This window comes from Diadema setosum, chromosome 16, assembly GCF_964275005.1.
Source record: "Diadema setosum chromosome 16, eeDiaSeto1, whole genome shotgun sequence".
Lineage (NCBI taxonomy): Eukaryota > Metazoa > Echinodermata > Echinoidea > Diadematoida > Diadematidae > Diadema > Diadema setosum.
In genome coordinates, this window is record NC_092700.1 from 13,263,896 (window position 1) to 13,285,001 (window position 21,106).

At 41.1% G+C, this 21,106-nt stretch overlaps 1 protein-coding gene across 1 annotated transcript in view; it reads left to right on the top strand.

The window, feature by feature from the left end:
• LOC140239543 (solute carrier organic anion transporter family member 4A1-like) overlaps positions 1 to 21,106 on the top strand; it is a 180,901-nt gene that overhangs the window by 126,111 nt on the left and 33,684 nt on the right. Inside the window, exons 7-10 of the mRNA XM_072319377.1 lie at positions 450 to 704; positions 2,235 to 2,430; positions 14,516 to 14,681; positions 16,083 to 16,327. Coding sequence (XP_072175478.1) covers positions 450 to 704; positions 2,235 to 2,430; positions 14,516 to 14,681; positions 16,083 to 16,327 — 862 coding nt within the window. The remainder of the gene's footprint in view (positions 1 to 449; positions 705 to 2,234; positions 2,431 to 14,515; positions 14,682 to 16,082; positions 16,328 to 21,106) is intronic.

The following is a 21,106-nucleotide window of genomic DNA, read 5'->3' on the forward strand; positions in this document are numbered from 1 at the left end:
ATACATGTATATATACGTACATTGAGTAAGTTGTCCACGTGGTGGCGTGATAATATCAAAAATAAAACTGAAACCAAATTCATGCTGTAATCACCAACACTCTTTATTTCGGCACACGAATTTTCAAGCGATTCGCTCTTTCTCGAGAAAGGTTATTCATGTTTATCAAATATATATATTATATACATACATACATATCCATATATATATATAGTGTATATACAATACGTGTTTGTTTTGTTGTTTTTTTGGCATGTAAGGTTGTAAGCAATGTTACCATTGAGTGGAAACATAAAACTTTCTTGTAATATATACAACCAAGTTTGAATAAAACCTCAATTGACTTTTGCTTAATCTTTTAACGCCAGCTGTACAGTGAAATGGAATTGCACCATGAAGGTCTTGCCTTTAACTGTTTCCATTACATATCTCTTTGTTTTAATCCATAGGCACGAAAGCCATGGTAGAAAAACGCCGAAACCAGGCTCAGAAGGGGAGCGAGTTTTACTCTCGTCCTGGCTTTGGGAACTCGATGAAAGACTTGCCTCGTGCTCTTGCAAAGATATTCACAAATATCCCTTTTATGGGCCTTTGCTTCATCGCAGTGACCGAATATTTCATCTCTGCCGGACTTTTCCTCTTCTTTCCCAAATTCTTTGAGATTCAATTCGGTATCAGTCCACGCGATGTGGGCATGTATGTTGGTAAGTGCACTTTCTCATATTTTTTTCATACCACTCATCCTACTCCTCCTCTTCCTCCCTTCAATTGCAATGAAGTCTTTACCAAGAAAACTGCCACTTTAGGTTTCCGATACAGTCCAACAGTTACTTATTGCATAGCAATTGTGTGTGCACCTTTCTAGAGACTCCTCGTTTCGGTCTTTGCGGACTAGGATTTTTAATTTTTTTTTTTGGCCTTGTGAGAATGGAAATTAAGGGTTTTTTTTTTTGTCAAGGGATAGAAATGCAATTTTCACTGAGGGAATCCAGTTTTCATGTACTGTGTCATTTGATTCCTCCCCCTTTTTTAAGAACGTGATGAATTTGTAAACGGGGTGTAAAAACTAGATAAAATATTAAATGTCTAACTTAGATTATGCGCTCGGCAAAATTTTGCGCTCTCAAGCCTTTTTTGTCTATGTAGGGAAATTGTGTTCGATGTTATACTCATACTTGTGAGCAATCACAGTTGCATGTGAGATATTTTTGTGGTCATCTCCCGAGCTAGACACCCACGAGTCAAGGTTCACTAGACATTGAAAAAATGTTGATATGTCTTACACCCACAAGTCATACAACCCACGAACTAGACACTAAGTGCGTGTTTATACAGGAGCCTCTCGCATCGGCGCGCATGAGCCGGTATTTTACCTCCCGCATGAGCGCTTATTTCTCGTGTTTATACAGAAGTTAAAATACCGGCTCATGCGAGCCGATGCGAGCCGATGCCAGCGGACCTCAGCTGAACCGGACCTCTCGAATTTTGGGGTCAAGCATAGGTCAGTCACGTTCGCAGTGCAGTTTATTGCATGATGGGAAAAAATGAAAAAAAAATCAAGATGGCACCGGCAAAGTCATCAGGACCACCAAGCTTGAAGGTCATTCTTGTAACGTTCCTCTTGACAACCACCCGGCCTAATGATCAATTGAAATCCAGTTTTTCAGTAAGAAGGAGAAGACGTGGTTCGATCATGACAGATATCAAAATACACGCTTTCCGGTTACCTCTCGAATTTCGGTCGTCTGTATAAACACACAGCAAAATACGCGAGGCTCCTCTCGCATCGGCCACCTCAAAAGGTGGCGGACGGAACCTCTCGCATTCATATGAGCCTGCATTTGGCGGCGTATGCCGGCATACGCCGTGTTTATACAGAGCAAAATTCGAGAGGTCCTCTCGCATGAGCCGGCATGAGCCGGCATGAGCGCGTATTTTGCTTCTCTGTATAAACACGCTCTAAGTAAAAGAGGTTCAGAAGCTAGACACTAAGCAAATAAGGCCAACGAGCTCAAAACTAGGCAAATAACATCCACAAAAGCTCGGCACTGAACAAAAAAAAAGGGTCCATGAGCTCGACACTATATACGGAAATCGAGCCCTATGACGTAACATTGAGCTCTTGAGCCTTTTTCGCCTAGTGCCCGGCTCATAGACACCGTATAGCTTGTGGGCTTATTTCACATGATGTCGAGCTCGTGGAATGTATCTATGTAACTATCTAACTTTGGCAGGCATTATCGGAACCTCTGCTCATTTCATTGGAGCCATCGCCGCCGGTCTCTTTATGAAAGTCCTGAAACTGGAATGCAAGGGCATGATGAAGTTGGCCATGACAGCAGTGGCGGGCTCTATGATCTTCGCCTTGGCATTCATTATGCATTGTCCAAATGTTCCACTGGCCGGGGTCACTGTCAATTACATCAACACGTAAGCAGCAATAGCAGTTTCAATATGCTTCAAAAGGTTTTATGGAATCATTTGGTTTCGTTGATTTGGAATGGCAAAATAAGCAACATCTGCTATACACCCAATCTGTCATAACAATAATTCAATAAGTTTTGAATGTGTAGTTCTGTGGGCCACGTGTCCCAATTGCAGCATACACTGACCCACTGTGTCATGTCGTTTATATATATACTAGCCGCCTCGGCGCTACGCGCCTCGGCGTCCCTTCTCAAGTATAGCGAGGCATCTCGTCAGGGGCCCGAATACCGTCACCCCGCAATTGTTTTAAGCTCACTAAACAAACATTTATGACCGGGAATGTGTTCAGTACGCTGGAAAATTGGCAGGGCCACCACAACCAAACAAATTGTGGTGAAAACCGAACAGTTTTTCGCGAAAATCTGAAATTTTAATCGGAATACGTGTTAAAATGCTATCACCACTGTCCCCGCACGCATCTTTTACGTGTATGTCTATGGGAACATCACGGTCATCCGCACACGTCTTTTACGTGCTAAGTCTATGGGAACGCTGGTGACGAGTTGAGGGGCCCCTTCCTTAGCGCACAACTATTCCGCATCGTTCGCGTTTGGCGACGATAGCTGCAAATTTTCGATATCGATCAGTGAACGTGTGATTCCATTGGAATTTTCAGCATTTTTCCTGTATGTGAAGGTGATTTCATAGAATTTCATTGACGAAATGTGATTCAAATATGAACAAAAAATAACTATGACGAGGTGCGGGTCACCCAAGCATCATGTATTTTTTTTTTATATAGTTTACGCAATTGTGGGATATGTATTTTGATGACAGTGTCGTTTAACGGTGTATAGTTTACATTTGTGTTATTATTTTGAGCAAGTAAAATTATTGTTTGGGTATTATTGAGTAGTTGTTTATAACTGTAAATATTATGGCAGAAATTTGTTTTTATTTTCATTTCTGCATAGAACTTTTCGTTTTGTTTTGTATAAGTAGTTTTTATATAGTTTTTTATTTATTTTCTATGGCAGAATTTTTCTCTTTTTTGGCATATAGTAGAATTGTATTTTTTTATCTTGTGTAGTATTGAGTAATCTTCATTTAGTCTGTTTTCAATTGATTTTAAAAGATATTTTTCTTTTTTTTTTTGCATATTATTTTGTGTAGTTGAGAATTATCATTGGTAGTTTTATGTAGTTATGTTTGTGACTGTAATTTTTTGCTGTTTTTGTTTTTATTTTTTGGCATAGAATTATTTTGTGTAATTTTTAGTAGTCCTATGTACTTGTTCATCTGTTGATTTTTCTGTATTTTTTTTTCATTTTTTCATTTTTTTTTTACAATAAAGGACAGTTCTTTTTTCACGTGAAATATTACATGCACTTCAAATATTTTCTTGATTCATGTGAAATATTCCACACACTTCACTTATTTTTTTTTATTCTTATCATACACTCAATTATTTTCATTCATCTATGCATTGTACATTTTTTTTTTTCATTTCAATCATCTCAATTTTTATGTTGGACTAATTGCAAGATAAGCTTTTTTTCATGAAAGAGACATTCAGTCCACAAATCATTTTATATCATTCATAAACAATAGTAAAAATGCAAAGGTTAAGAAGTTACTTTTGTAAGTGTGTTTATACAAAAAGCCCCTCCAGATCTATACATTTAATGTGGTTTCAAATGATTATTTCATACCTTTGTATCTCATACTATATCTACTTTGCATGAGAATAAGAAATCACACATTTTCATTCTTAGATATAGATTTTGGAGTCTTTAACCCATTCGCGGGATACCCCACATCCAGCGTGGGGTGCATTATTCATGACCAAAAGAGGGCATCCTACGACCTGTGCCTCAGACTCCTTAGGGTAAGCACTATTTGGGCACCCGTCCCGCTTCATCACGAATATTCATCAGGCAGTAAGATTCTGTACTAGTGTACTAGTAAATGGCAGAACGCTGGATACGTGTCATAGAATGTAAAAAGGTATCGCCGGGAAATATAAAAATCACGAAAAATTGCATCAACGGGGGATGTTAAAACGTCTCGCCGGGAGATGGAGAAAATGTTCAGTTTTGCCGGGAAATGTAAAAACGCTCCCCGGAAATGTAAAAATCATGTATTTCCACGGTATTACGGATACATGTAGATGATGAATATTCATGATGAAGCGGGACGGGTGCCCAAATAGTGCTTACCCAGACTTAGCCTAGCCTTTTGTCAAGGCCCTTTCGCTGTATGGTGAAGAGAGCCCAGCTGAGTGGGGTTGCGCGAGGGCCTTTTGAGATCTGCTTCGCATCCTTTTGTTAGCCCTTTGAATTACCGACTTTTGCTCCCCGATTTCGGGAGAAAAAGTCGACCAATCAGCGTGTCTGTCTGCTCGAACCCGATTTGAACAGAGCGAATGCACGCCGCTGCCGCAGACCTCACAGAACTCTACACACAGAGAGTGTAGAGTTCCGAGGCAGACCTCCTCGGGTGGTCAGTGATGCATGCGAACAGGCATGACAACACCAAGGCTGAGGATGCGGGGAGCGCGTCATTCCATTGGTTGACCAGAAGCCATTAAAATGAGTATTCAGAAGGGTTCACGTGAATAATGATGTGGGAAGCAGATCTCAAAAGGTCCTCGCGCTGGCGCGCTCGGCTGGGCTCGCTTCGCTCGCCCATTACAGCGAGAGGGCCTTGACAAAAGGCTAGACTTAGCCAGGAGCTGTAGAATAATTTTTGCCAATCACAGAGATCCTTCATGGACTCTAAAAAAAAAAAATTATGCAAAGAAATCTATTTTGGAATGTCTCTTATTGGCCAAAACACCTACCAGGGGTTCGAGCCTGCTGAGAAACTAATCGATATTCGTGTTTACAGCGCGCATGTATCTTTGTTGCCCCAGCAATTGCAGTGATTTCTTACGCGCGGTATCGTGATATCGATCTCCTCAGAGAGTGCGTGACGATATATAATTACCTACCTGTATGTGTGTGTCGAATTAATTCCATTTACGTTAGTGAGTGTTGCGTAACTTGTCTAGGTTTCCCGTCCATTTCTCTCTCTTTTCTCTCTTTCGCTTTCGTATCATTCTATATCTTTTATTCTCAGAGTTCAATCGTACTTCTGAGAGTGTTTTGTTCATTTTTTTTAAAGTGATTATCTCGTTTGCAACAATTTAGAGGTGAGTTTTTGTTCGAGTGTTTGTTGAGTTTTTTGATTGAACACGATGTAGATTATCTACGTGTGTGCGAGAACATCGTACACTATGGTACGTATGGTACCCACTCGTTTGTTTTCGTGTTAGCTGTTGCGACACGGATTGTCGCCCCTACACGGATTGTCGCCTCCTGCTCGGGGCGACAATCCGTGACGGGCGCTGGCGGCACGGATTGTCGCCCCCTACACGGATTGTCGCCTGGCGACAATCCGTGACGCTTGTGCAGTTCCCAGTTTTTGACCTCGAAGGCGACAATCCGTGTTGGCAAAAAAATTGTTGCGACACGGATTGTCGCCCCGTCACAGATTGTCGCCCCGGGCTCGGGGTGGTTCCTCCGGTGTTAAGCTTTGGTGGGATGGGTATGACTGGTAAGTTATGCGTATGTGTGTGTGTGTCTGTGTGTGTGTGTGGGTGTGTGTGCGTGCGTGCGTGTGTGTGTGTGTATTGTGAGCTGCATGATATGTGATGTGTATGATTTGTTGTGTGTGTGTGTGTGTGTCTGTGTGTGTGTGTAAGTGTGTGTATGTGTGTGTGTTTGGAGTATAATAATACAATATGTAGAAACTGTGCATGTGTGGTGGTCATAGTGGTAGTGGTTTGTTTGTCTGTGTGTATTCGTGTGCCTGTATGCTTACGTGTGTATGTGGAATATAGCGGCGCTACTGTGGCAATACAAACGCCTTCAGAGTGTATGAGCACGTGTTTAAAAAATTCACACCAGCGTTGATCTAAAAATAGTATGGGTGTGTGAACCAATATCAGCGGTGAGGCAGGCTAGGTGAGAGAGAGAGACCGAGAGAAAATACATACGAGGGAGGTACCCTCCCCAAATGTTATTTGTCTTTTTTCATTTTTCACTGCAGTCATTTTCTTCCATCAGTCTTATAAACTAGAATGGCCATACCACTATTCTTTGTCCCAGAATAGGTTTGGCATGCTTTATGCATGAGCGAATAATTTCCACACGCCGTAAAAAATTTGTCAATCGTTAGTTGATTTAAGCACAAACGAACTGCCATTGCACACCGCTAATACATACGTAATACAAACAAACACCAACAAACACTCAAACAAATCCTCATCATGCAAATAAACCAACTCAACACTTTTTTCCTTGATATTCATTGATTTCATTCAAATCATTCATAAATCGACTCATTCTGGGTGTAACATGAAAAAAAAAAGTTACAAATGGCAATTCGAAACAGAAACAAATCCATTTGTCAATTTATACCACAAATAATCTCACTTCAACTTAAGATGCAATCACACATCGCCGGTTTAGATGGCGGTTCATGGCGGTTCAGCAAATCGCCGTGCTCCGCCAAAGACCGTGTTTACACCGTACACAAACCGTGGTCATCCGTCACCCATCCGCCATGAACCCCGAGAACCGCGGGGAACCGCGGGGAACCGCGGGGAACCGCCAGAAAAAGTAAACATGTTTAATTTTTCGTGGCGGTCTTGGCGGTTTGAAATGGACGGTGTTCACATCGCCGTTCATCATGTTAAGAACGGCATCCTCCGTGTTTGCACCGCAGGATCCGTGATAATACCGTGTTAACACCGCCATAATTTTCAAGCGAAAAGAAACAATGAACTTAAAAGAGAATAATGGCTCCGGCGACACTTCGTGACGGAGCAGTAAAAAATGGAGATAAACGCAAAGATGAACCCATAATGCAAGATCGGGCAAATATATTGAATGCTACAATTTCCTTACTTCTTTAACACATATACAGTAACAAATAAAGTTTAATGTTCAAAAAGTTGTTAGGTATGTTGAATAGTACATCATTTACATTAAAAGGTAAGTTCATAATTTTATCAAAGCTTAACAGCTTTTAAGATGGCCAGCAACGTGTTACACACAGAAGACTTATAATGCAAATATGTTAGGTTCTGCTTTCGTGATTATGTATGCCATTTTTGTAAGACATGTTGATACAGATATAGTGAAACTTAAAAGAGTAGAGGGAAAAGCAATGTTGAAACTTGAAAAAACACCATTATTATGTTACATGAACCTGTAAGTAAAGAGGAAACTATGCACATAATACTATAATATGCTTCTTTGATAATGTATAATGTACATAATATGTCTTTTTTATTGACTGCTGTTAAAGATATCATTTATCATCATCATTACCGGTCTTTGATATATAGCGCATAATACCTTTGGCAAGGTCTCTATGCGCTTTAGAGGGGGAACAAAAAGATAAACAGGAAAAGGTAATTTCAGAAACAGTAACATGTTGCATAAATCATCATCTACAATCACTATGTTACTATTTTAACAGTTAAGTATTTAAAAACATTTTGGACTTATTGATGGAATTTGCATGTTCTATCACTTGGGATGCTGTTCCACAGTTCTGGGGCGGCATAAACCACGTTTGCCATCTATAGTAGTTTGTCGTAATGGATCGAGGGTATCACATACAGATTCCCCTTACGATTTAGGAACTCTCCTAGGCTCATATTTCACAAGAAGCTCTGAAAGATAAGAAGGAGCAATTTTGTGAAAACATGGATAAACAAGCAACAAGATCTTAAATTCAACACGCCAAATAATTATGTGAAAACTTAATTAAGAAAGAATGAAAAAAAAAGAGAGATGTTGAAACAAGCAAGTACTTGTACATAACTTGATAAATAAACCTACAAATGAACAGGAAACTTTGGAAACTATTTTGGATTCTGCTTTGATAGGTATGTCTTTTTAATGACAGTTAATACGGATATTTTAAGAATTAAAAGAAAAAGAGAAAAGTCACATTGAAACTTGAAGGTAATTGGTTGTTGCATCACTTATATCAATCTGTAAAACACAGGTGGTTACAACGTTTCATAATTTCTTTAAAATTGTGTTTACCTAACAAAGCAAAACGCTCATCGTTGAAACCCATTGAGGACAAGTGAAAGGGCTCTGATTGCATCCAACTACATGGGCTTGGTTTGGACTCCTCCACCTTCCGGGACGATACGTGTTACTACCGCGTCAATCCGCGTTTGCTCCGTGTTCAAAACGTGTTGAGAACGTAGTCAAAGTGCTTTCCGCCATCATTGGGACACGGTTCACGGCGGTTCGAGAACCGCCATGAACCAACCCTACTAACAATTTCTTCACGAGAAAGTTTTGACATGTAGGGCCCTACCAAACCTATATTCCTTGAATACATTGGTTTGGATCATGTAACACCTTCTTACTTACAAGGGCATATACATAAAAAAACACGAATACATTACGCGAATCTAGAATGAAATCAGTCATAAAAAACCCGACCACCCCCTCCCCTCCCCATCCGAAACAAATCTAGGGCCTACATCTATCCTAAATATTAAATCCTACCAACATCTGTCATACCATTTATAACTATCCTTCTTCAAATCCAATCCCAAACCCACCAACCCCTGCAGTGGCGTAACTACGGGGGGGGGGGGGCATGGGGGGGCACGTGCCCCCCCCCCCCCAATCCTCTGGTAAAAAAAAAAAAAGAAAAAGAAAAAAAGAAAAAAAAACCTACCAAAATGGTAATTCAAGGGTTAGTAAACTGCTTTTGAAATCGACATGAAAGGATGATCAAGAAAAAAGATATTTTTGTAAGATTTCTTTTAACCATATAATTAAAGAGGTATTAAAGTGAAACATTGTTCAAAAAGCCCGGAGACGACAAAAGATTGTGATTCAGTGTGATTCCTGGTTGGCATTTTGAATACAAGCAGGATGTGCGCAGTGTACTCAAAACATCGGAATGGCAAAAAGAGTCGCTGCAATGTTGCGCAATGTGATGTTTGATAGGTTGTACACATTTGCTATCAAAGCTTGATCATTGATTTTGCAGTGTTGCTTTACATACTAGTCTATATTAAAATGCCTTGCATTGCCAATAATAAGACTTGACCTTGGCTATTTCCTAACTTTTCCATCTATATGAAACACAAACACTCACAAACACAAACAAATTAGGGGATGCTCTATATAAAGTGCAGATTTTGGACATCCTTCTCCCGCTTGGTCACTTCGACGCCCCCTCGCTGGTCATACCGCCCCCAATCATGAACATAAACCGACACCCTTGACTACCAGTGGCGGATCCAGGGGGCGCACCGGGCGCCCCCTCCCTCCAAAGCGAAGAAATATATATGTAGCTACAAACGACAGTATCTGGACTGCAAAATGTCAAAATTTTCAAGCTCGCTCGCTTCGCTCGCTCGCATTTAATCATTATGCAATTCTCCTGATGCTGCTGTCAGTAATTGCCAGCAGTTGCGCCCGGTGCGCCCCTCCCCTTAATTTCCAAAGCGAAAAAATATAGCTAAAAACGGCAGTTTTGGGACTATAAAATGTCAAAATTTTCAAGCTCGTTCGCATTTAATCGTTATGCAATTCTCCTGATGTTGCTGTCAGTAATTGCCAGCAGTTGCGCCCGTTGCGCCCCCTCTCCTTAATTTCCAGAGCGAAAAAATATAGCTACAAACGGCACAAACGGCAGTTTGGGGACTGTAAAATGTCAAAATTTTCAAGCTCGCTCGCTTCGCTCGCTCGCATAATCGCTATGCAATTCTCCTGATGTTGCTGTCAGTAATTGCCAGTAGTTGGGCCCGATGCGCCCCCTCCCCTTAATTTCCAAAGCGAAAAAATATACCTAAAAACGGCAGTTTTGGGAACATAAAATGTCAAAGTTTTCAAGCTCGCTCGCTTCGCTCGCTCGCATTTAACCGTTATATGCCATTCTCCTGATATTACTGCCAGTAATTGCCAGCAGTTGCACCCGGTGCGCCCCCCCCCCCCCCTGAATTTCCAAAGCGAAAAAAATATAGCTACAAACGGCAGTTTGGGGACTGTAAAATGTCAAAATTTTCAAGCTCGCTCGCTTCGCTCGCTCCCATTTAATCGTTATGCCATTCTCGTGCCAGCAACTGCCAGCAGTTGCGCCCGGTGCATGCAACCCCCTTAATTTCCAAAGCAAATATATATATATATATATATATATATATATATATACATACATACTATTATATATAGCTACAAACGGCAGTTTGGGGACTAAAATGTCAAAATTTTCAAGCTCGCTCGCATTTAATTGTTACGTTATGCAATTCTGATGTTGCTGCCATGAGGTGCCCCCCCCCCCCAATGTCTTGACCCACGGTACGCCACTGAACCCCTGATTAAACAAAACCTAAATCATCCCACACCCACATTCACCAACCAAAATACACACACACACGAAGGTTCCGTTATTCCGAAGTTTCGTTTTTTTCCGAGGCTTCATTTTAATATCCGAAACACACAATTCCCTTTACCTAGAGGTTCGTTGATCCAAAAATGAAATTCGGAATAACGAACCTTCGGAATAATGAGCCTTCGGACGAATGAGCCTTCAGAGTAACAAACTTTTGCAATAACGAAATGTAACCCCCTTCCCACATACCGACGCACATCCGAACCGATACCACATTCTTTCCTGATGAAACGATTTCCCAATGTTGATAAATAAGACATAATGGACCGTATGCAGAAAAGCAGCATCTGCCCGCACGCAAGCTCCACTCCGAATTCATAATTATACAAATCTGCCAAACAAACTCATCAAATTCAAAGCTGCTGATAAAATCAATATCAACGTTTATGCCAGCAACAGCTTACTAGTTATCCCTCCCCACGCGCAGCTAAAAACACATACGCAAAAAAATGACATAGTAAACACATTCTTTCATCACACACACACACACACACACACACGCACAAACGGACACTAAATTATCATGTGCACGCGCACATACACACTTCCTTGAAACCTCACCATGACTTTTTACATGGCATGTTTGCATGGATGTAGCCATGTAAGTTATGTGTTAGTATTTCAATGATTATGTCCAGAACGATATTACCCAGCAAAATGTGCTTCGAGGGCGGGCGACAATCCGTGTAGGGGGCGACAATCTGTGCCGCCAACGCCCGTCACGGATTGTCGCCCCGAGCAGGAGGCGACAATCCGTGTAGGGGCGACAATCCGTGTCGCAACAGTTAGCATTTTTACCGTAAAGTGTCTTCATCGTTCGTCTTCCAGGCATCGGGTTTTCACCCTAGTTTTCCTCATCGTTCCGGTGCAAGATGTTCTGTGTATTTTTTTCTACGGTAAAATACCATTGTCAATAGTCTACGTGTATTCATTACTCGTTTTCCACCTCCGTTTCATTTTTGTGTATAACTAATGTCTAGCTACGTCTCGTTTGCTGATGTGTTTTGTGAGAGTGAAGAGTATGATGATGATGGGAGTGATACTCAGGGATTTGCTGTGGTTGAGATGATAGTGATGATGATGATAATGTCCATGATTCTGGTGATGTTGATGTACGAACCCTTATGATGATGCAATTTATTTCGTGTGACCATGACCTCATGAGCATGACGTTGACGATGGCGAGTACGACACGAGTAGCCTAGGCCGATGACGAGAGTGACACTGAAACGGTGGCTGATGCTCGCTCGTGCACAGACAGGAATGGTTTAGAGACCTGCATTTTTTTTTTTCATTTTGCTTGTTCACTCGGGTCTAGTGCTACCAAAATTTGTCTCTCTAAAGAAACTCAACCAAAAGCTTGACAATAAGTTTGCATTAGGTCTATTCTGTAGTGAATATTAGATCTAAAATGGCGATGCCAATTAATTTAGTTTTCATTTAGAACTCGATGAAATCCCGTTTTCTTTGCTAATTTTTCAACTAATAAATTATTTAGAACTGTACTTATAATCTGATGTACTGCGTTAACCATTCACCATTGTGTTAAATCAATAAAAAAAAAGAGCCTGCTGAGCAGGTGTTTCATTCTATCCTCTTCATTTCTTCCCTATCCTTTTTGTTTCCTTGCCATGTAAAGATAGAACACATACCATCATGAAATATTATGACATTAAACTGATTAAAAAATATATAAGTGATAAAAATTCTTATTTGTGAAAATAAATCATAAATCAAAGGTGAGTTCTTGTGAAGCAGTTCTTTCAAACGTCGAACAGCTTCGACAATGAAGCAAGTGAAATCTGAAAACTATCGTGGCAACAAGTGATATTGATAGGGAATTCTGACTAAAACTTTCACACCATTTGATGTTTGAATTTGTCTTTTTTATTTTCTAGGGTTATAAAACTATAAACACCACCGAAAAAATTACAATCGCTCTCAATTACAATCTAACAGGAGCAGTAGGGTAGGTACCACTCTGTAAACAGTTGATTACTTATGCATCGTATCCGTGGGCAACTGCGGGGTAACTACAAGAAGGCGCATGGAATTTAGACTTGATTTAAGAATTTTTATTTATTATTACTTTTTTATTCAATTGTTTTTTTCTCTCGGACTGAAAAAAGCCCCAAAAATATTTCATATTACTCTTCTAAAATATAAAACGAATATATCAAGAATTTTAATCGTGATTTTACGAAGAATTAGAATTATTATAAAAATATAAATACTAGACGGGCTGAACAATGAAGTCTAATTTCGCCCCAAGAATTTAGCACACCGCGTAGCTGGTGCATTCCTAGCATGCCGCACTCGCACTTCGATGCATCTGCAGCGGTCACATGTTACAGTACATGTTGTAAGAGTAGCTAGTTCAGCGATCTCATTCCTGATCTCGAGCGAGAAAAACCTTCAGAGTGTAGAAAATCCTCTCAAAACTAAGCCAAGCATGATTTTGGAACATACATTACAGTGTCAAGACCTTTTAAGTGGACATTGATTTCGCTATTTGTCTGTTTTAGCTCATGAATGTACGACTTCTTACGTCCGATTTGTTTGTACCATGCCACGTGCTGCGTGTTTTTTTCACCCCCGGCCCCATGCTTCCCCTCTACACACAAGCCATCGCGATCGAAGTTTGCGATAACACGTGCGGAGCAGACATGCGGATTCCAGTACAGGGTAAATGAGTAGTTGAACGTATCACGATTGTAAAACAAATCTTTTTCTATGTCTCTGCAAATTTGAATTAGGTTATCTAAGCATAAAATAGATTAGCCATAGCAAGAACTTGCTTACATGAGAGTTAGTTGATAACGTTGCAAAATAAAAACCCCGTCATTGAATGGAATGTCCCAGCGCTATCTCGGGGGGGGGGGGGGGGCTCGAGGACGTTATGGACACGTCGATTTGCAAGTGGGTAAGATGTGATTACAGATGGGTTGAAATAAGAGGATTTATGAATGAAATACGCAAAAACATATTTTTTTCATAGTTCATTCACAGTTTATTATTTCCTTTCATGAAATTCACATAAACTAGTGTTGTATTGTGTCAAATACAATTTCAGGGTATGAAACTATAACTTATTACCCACGTCAAGTGCACATTCGCACGAGTGTACACGCATCATCCCTCCTGCCTAGTGGGAATGACACAGGCAGTTTTTCAATGCAATGACGTATGAATGCCCTTGGCGTTCCGCCTGAGTGCACCGAGCAAGTGCGAGCAGCAGCAGCAGCAGCAGTAGTTCGAGACTTTTATATATATATATATATATATATATATATATATATATATATGATATATCGGATGGGGTAAATAAAGTATATTTTTTGTGCCCATATAAAACATCCCGCTTAACACCACGCGTATGACACATACACACACACACACACATCTTAATTCTTCATGCAGACTGGCTGAAAGCTGCAGGAGTCTGAACTAAAGCACAACCTTATAGTTTGTCCAAGCGAAATGCAATTATTCTACAGATATTGACATCTTACGAATGACATGTTCCAGGCACCAAAATAGCATCTTAGGATTCATGGAACTAGAATTCATGGTTGAACTTTAACTGATATTCTCCGTTCTTTGTTATCAGTTCTGTGTCAATTGTCAATGGAGAAAGGGGGCTGACTGCGCCATGCAACTTTCATTGCTCATGTTCAAACTACTACGAGCCGGTTTGTGGAGACGACAGCGTGATGTACTTTTCCCCCTGCCACGCGGGCTGCTCAGAAGAGATGAGTGATGTTGACGGTAAAAAGGTAATAGGGGTATTAGTCACCCATTTAGAGAACAAATGTTTCAAAATTGTGATATTCACAATTAAGAGAAAAAAAGAATCAGGAAAACCATGACTTCCGGAGTGTTCTTCCACGAGATTCTTCAAACCGAAGTTGAGGGAAGCATTGCCCACTGACCAAACTTCTCACTGCTATCTCAAAGCCCTTCAAACTATTACGGAAACTTTAAAAATCTTCCTGGATCAGAAGTGACAGAGCTAAATTAGTGCTGCCTTAGTAGGTGCATTGGTGACTGTAGTTTCAATTATGTTCATGACGGGTCTGAAGGATGCCTAATTGGATCCAAATTCTACGTTTTCATTTTCCTTTTGAAAACGTATGGTCAAAATTACCGAACTTGGCAAGTGCCATTGTTATGAAGGAATACAATTTGTACAAATAGGTGCTTTTCCACACTTGCCCCAACCCCATTATGAGGGGGAGAGGCAAAGAACAATTGAAGAATCTTTACAAATCTTCTCTACAACCCGAAGTGATAAGCTAAGTTGTGTTATGAGTAAGTAGATTGAAGACTATAGATGGTTCCTGTTGGGTTGGTATGAGCCAAATTTGGCTCCAATTTCCGTGTCTTATTGTTTCCTTCAAAACGCAGGTTCATATTTTCACCGAACTTGACAGGTATTTTCCTATAGGATAATAATGTATCTGTTCAAGTGGACGCCATTCCCCACTTATGGGGCCTCCGATGCACAGTGCATTAAGGTTTGGAAGGGGAATCCCACCCCCCCCCCCCCCCCCCCCGTCGCAACCCATGTGATTTAACCCCAAAATTAGAGAATTTGAAAAAACTTCCTCCGTAGCACCAGAAGTGAAAGAGTTAAGTTAGTGCAATAAGTAAGTATATTAGTGACTATAACTTCATGACAGATATGAGGAAGGAGGGTTGGACCAAATTGGGCTCTAAATTGTATATTTTCATCTCTTTGAAAAGGCGTGGTTAAATTTGCAGCGAATTTGACAGATGTTATCGCTAGGGTGAAACAATATACAAATGAATACCATGTTCCCTAAAGACCTTCAAAGCTCCCTTCCAAATTTTTCTATGTTCTTCCAAATAAGCTCGGCTTCCAGTCTGTACACCCAAGTAAGTTCAATTGTCTGCAGCAATGCGTGGAAAATGACCTTGCGAAACTCATGCCCCAATTCCCCAATGTCTCTTGTGTTAAAGTAGCCTGTCGCCAGGTCAGTGGTACCAAAGTATATCTAAACTGTCGCATTAGGATTAAGAATCAGTCCCCTAAGCCACTAGAAATGTATAAGAGTACTTCAAAAGAAAAAGTTTAAATGGATGTTAGCCGAAGTATCATTTCAAGATATTATACTGGTACTCTGTCAGTAACATTATTTCACGCATTGTAACAGGTGTATTCCGGTTGCTTGTGCATCCCCTCATATGAGAACATTACTGGCAAACATGTTTCCCGTGGCAGTACAACAACTTATTCTGGTGACTATCCACATAACGGCCATATGCTGCTGGGGGGAAACGCTGTACCGGGCACCTGTCAGACCCTCTGCGCCAAGAAATGGCCTTACATGATCCTTCTCTGGCTCTTCTCATTCTGCATGCCTCTTATAGGGATTCCTTGCTGGATCGCTACCATGAGGTAAAAGCTCTACATTCGTCCATGATTAAATGACCGTCTGTGAATGGTTCAAAACATAATATCCTCACTTATTTGTCAGTTGTTTTGGTATGAATATATTGGCCACATATCGCAAAGCGCGAAGGATACTTTTTGTTGCTCTGAACTGAGACTCTAATAAATGTGTGCATCACATTCACCTCTGCCAAATGTTGATTGCAAGACTTCCACATTGTATGTATACGTAATGCCGATATAGTTGATATATGTAGATTACCTTTTTTATGCTGTAAGTGCCTTTTTGTCTCATCTTACTTTGTCAAATGCCCACCATGTGGTGTCATCCCGCATAGTCTTCGGCCGGGGCCCCAGACGATTAAATCGGCCGAAAAGGGTCACAAAAGGGTTTGATGGTTTCATTATACTAGGATGTGGCCAAAGGACAGGAAAATGAATTACTGGCAAGTCACATCGTATACCATAAGCCTAGTGGGCACAAAAAGGGCCCCTAAATATACATTCATTCAGCCGATCTGGGGTCATGGACAAAAATCGGTAGATATTGTTCCTTTGGTTGTATCTAATATGAAAACAAAAGAGTCATTAATTTTATCTTTGTACGGGCCCCCAGACAGTATCCCCAAAGGGTCCCACCTATATGGCGTCATTCAGCTGTAGAGGGATATGGCTAACTTCTTTTGCAATGGAAGTAGTACGAAAGAGGCATGCCCAATACACCAAAACGCCCCCCCCCCCAAAAAAAAAAGAATAAGTAATAGCATTTTATTAGCTGAAAAAGAGTCATAGCTAATTTCTTTTGCTAAGGAAGTATTACACAACAGAGCTACCCAAAACACGCACCAAAGTCATTCTATTTTTTTTTTTCAATAGAATGACACTGAGTTCTTAAATCGTCGTGCGCATGGCAGATTGTTGTTAGAGCACTTCCGTGCGCATGGCAGATTGTTGTTAGAGCACTTCCGTGCGCATGGCAGAATGTTGTTAACCCTACGCGCACTCTCATACCCTAACGACAATCTGCCATGCGCACTCCCACACCCTAACGACAATCTGCCATGCGCACTCCCACACTGTAACGACAATCTGCCATGCGCACGACGAAATTTTGGTTAAAGGAGACGTCCTGATGATTTTCAGATTTTTTCATTTGAACAATTATAAATTAGTTATACTGAGGACAGAGTGTCAGAATTTGTGATAATTGGAATGAAGAATAAGAATATTTTCAAAATTTAGAACAAATTGCAATGAACAAGGATGATGACATGGCAGAGTCGCCGTAAGAATTCATGAGTTGGGGCTCAAGGAAGCAGAACAAAAGAAGGCATGCATAGATTTATACACAGGTGAACTCGCAAGTAAGCGGTGTTGTAATGGAATTAAACTGCACATTTCTTAAATATGTGAACCTCCTATGTCATCATCCTTGTTCAGTGTAATTTGTTCAAGGTTTTTCAAAATATTGTTTCTCTGCACAAGACCACAATAAATTCCACAAATCTATACACGGAGTTGTCGATTTATGTACTACATGATGTGAAATTATGAAAATCATCTGAAAAAGTCCCTTTAATGCGTTATGTTTTTAGGACCATTTTTGTGAACCCTTGCCATTTTCAAAATGTTATCATTTTGCACTCTCAGAGATACCGAAACCAGCGAGATTTCCGGCTTCACAATATGTGGAATGTGAACAACATTACGGAACATTGCGTTCCTAGCTCTTTACTGTGAATGGAAGAGGGAGGTGAAGGGGTGTACGGTGTGATTGTCATTGTCCGTTATCATTGTGAACGAGACGACCTGTTGGGCTCATTGAGATAACATTTAGCTGGAAAATAACGAGGTTTATTCAAAGGCATGTTTGGCAGTGACGTGAGTTCATAAGTGGTTTAGGAATAACGCTTGAACTTTTTAAAGTACAGTAAGAATATTTCTGTATTTGTCTATGAGTGGATTAGTCAACACTGCATCGTACCAGGAAAGTTCTATATACTAAAAATGCACACAGACACACACACGCACACACACAACCCACACACACAAACACACACACACGTTACACACGCAAACACTCCCTACATACACACAGACACACACACACACAAACAGACAAGTCACATACACGCAACACACATAGTCAAACACAGACAGCCTTACACACACCCATACATTGATGTATATATGTCCTACACACACGGACACACTTGGAAAAATACGGTGCATGCGTGTACATGTATATGTTACACGCGCATATACATGTCAACAGGCACCACATCCACAAGCGATACACGCACAAATATACTCACGTGCACGCACACACAAATACACACACGTAAACACTGCAGTGTGTGTTGTGGAGGCTAGACATGTTGATCAATACGTTCTTTTGCCGTGCTGGCTATAGCGCTGTTTTTAATAAAGCGCTGTATGATGGCATACGTTCTTTTGGCGTCACGATTTCCTTCTTTTTCTTGCGAAACCACCCTGGCAAAACAGTGTATGTAAAGGTACGTTTATTTGCCGTAACAGCGAAAATGCTTCCTTTGTCATTTCTATAGGTATCTCAGGTTACGTCGTTTTGCCTAACTGGAAACGGTAACGTTGTGAAAAAAAAAAAATGTGTGAGATATAAGCTTTTTATCTCTGACATGGTCAACATGTCAGAATTGAGACATTCATCATTAAAAAGAGCGCATTCTATTTAGCAGCCATATGCTCATAAGTGCAAATGCCCAAATTTTGGGTTACGTTCCTTTGCCTTATCACGGCCGGACTCTCAAAACACTCTGGTACCCTATCAGATCATCAGTACTAGTAGTCGACGACCAACAGGCTAGTGGTTTTCGCTTATGTGTGACCAAAGCTTTACAAATCGATAAAACCTACGGGGGCTTATCGGCCCCGTAACCGCCTTCCGCGACTGACAAGCAACTAAAGATTCAATTAAGCCCCTTTTACTTTTTCACGGATCGCATCACGGATGATCATGGATCATTGGTGCGGGATCATCCGTACTGTTTCCTGCACGACCGTGTTGACTCCGTGAAGTCATCCGGCATTATCCTTGATCATCTGGCATATCCGCGGAAAAAAAAAAAGCTTGCTTAAAGCCCCTTTTACTCTTTCACGGATCGCTTTACGGATGAGCACGGATCGTCATCCGTGGTGTTCCGGCATGCAAAATATCGATTTTCCTCTCAATGCCGGTGTGAATACGATGTCAACTGGATGTCTACACGGACAAGTACGGAGGCTACAAGGACAAGTACGGTGCCTACACGGACAGACAAGGAACGAACGCGGACCACAGCGGAAACGATACGGAGCTAACACGGCCATATCAAGGAAGAGCACAGATGCAACTGGGTCCCTTCGCGGTCTTTACACGGATATCCCAAAAATGTTGACAGATAACGTTTACTTTTGCTTTTGATGCTTTATTATTCTCGGGCAACATGCCTCCAGCGCTAATAACAAGCACATCAGAAAATCTACAGCAGCCATGCCTCGGCTTGTCGACGTCAGGCAAATCTCTTTGTTGCAAACTCTCATTTTGCGGGAACATCATCACATAAACAAAGCAAAGCAAAACAAAACAAAACAAAACAAATCAAAATACACACAAAAAAAAAGAGGTCAAGAAAATGTGTGTGGGTCACTGAAGGTTTTCGTGCGACCATTATACGAACAGAGTATGAGGGGTTGCTGGCTGTACTGACAGACAAGGAACGAACGCGGACCACAGCGGAAACGATACGGAGCTAACACGGATATCAAGGATTGAGCACGGATGCAACTAGGTGTCTTCGCGGTCTTTACACGGATATCCCCAAAATGTTGACAGATGACATTTGCTTTTGCTTTTGATACTATATCATTCTTGGATGACATGCTTCCAGAGCTAAGTACAGTATAAAAGGTACACCAGAAAATCTACAGCAGCCTACATACGCCTCCAGTTGTCGACATCATAAAGGCAAATCTCTTTGTCATGTTTATGGAAACTCATTTTACGGGAACATCATGACATAAACAAAATGAAAGAAAACAAAACAAATCAGACACACACAAAAACAGCGAGGAGATGTGTGTGGGTCACGACGCTTCTCAGGCGACCACTATACGAACAGCATGAGGGGATGATGGCTGTACTGATTGGGAAAGATCTGAGCAAATTTCATGAACTTTATGAGCTTGTATGGCAAAATACACGAATTTTTCATCCGGATGGAGCCGATGCTAATACGGACGCCCCGATGTCTTTACGGACTGTCCCGGAATGAGTACGGAGGCAACACGGAATAGCCGGTGCCTACAAGGAAGGAATACTGAGGCTACACGGAGTAGACGGTGCCAACAAGGAAGAGTTCGTATCGATTTTCATCCGTGATGTCCGGGATGAAAAATTAAGCAAGCTTAATTTTTTCCGCAGATATGCCGGATGATCAAGGATAATGCCGGATGACTTCACGGAGTCAGCACGGCCATGCCGGAAACAGTACGGATGATCCCGGATCGACGATCCGTGGTCATCCGTGATGCGATCCGTGAAAGTGTAAAAGGGGCTATTTTTCATCGCGGACATCACGGATTGGCACCGTCAACTTCGTGTTGCCTTCGTATTCCTTCCTTGTAGGCCCTGGCTACTCTGTGTTTCCTCCGTACTCATTCCAGACATCGGGACGTCCGTATTAGCATCGGCTCCATCCGGGATGAAAAATTCGTATATTTTGCCAATACAATCTCATAATTTCCATGAAATTTGCTCACATCTTT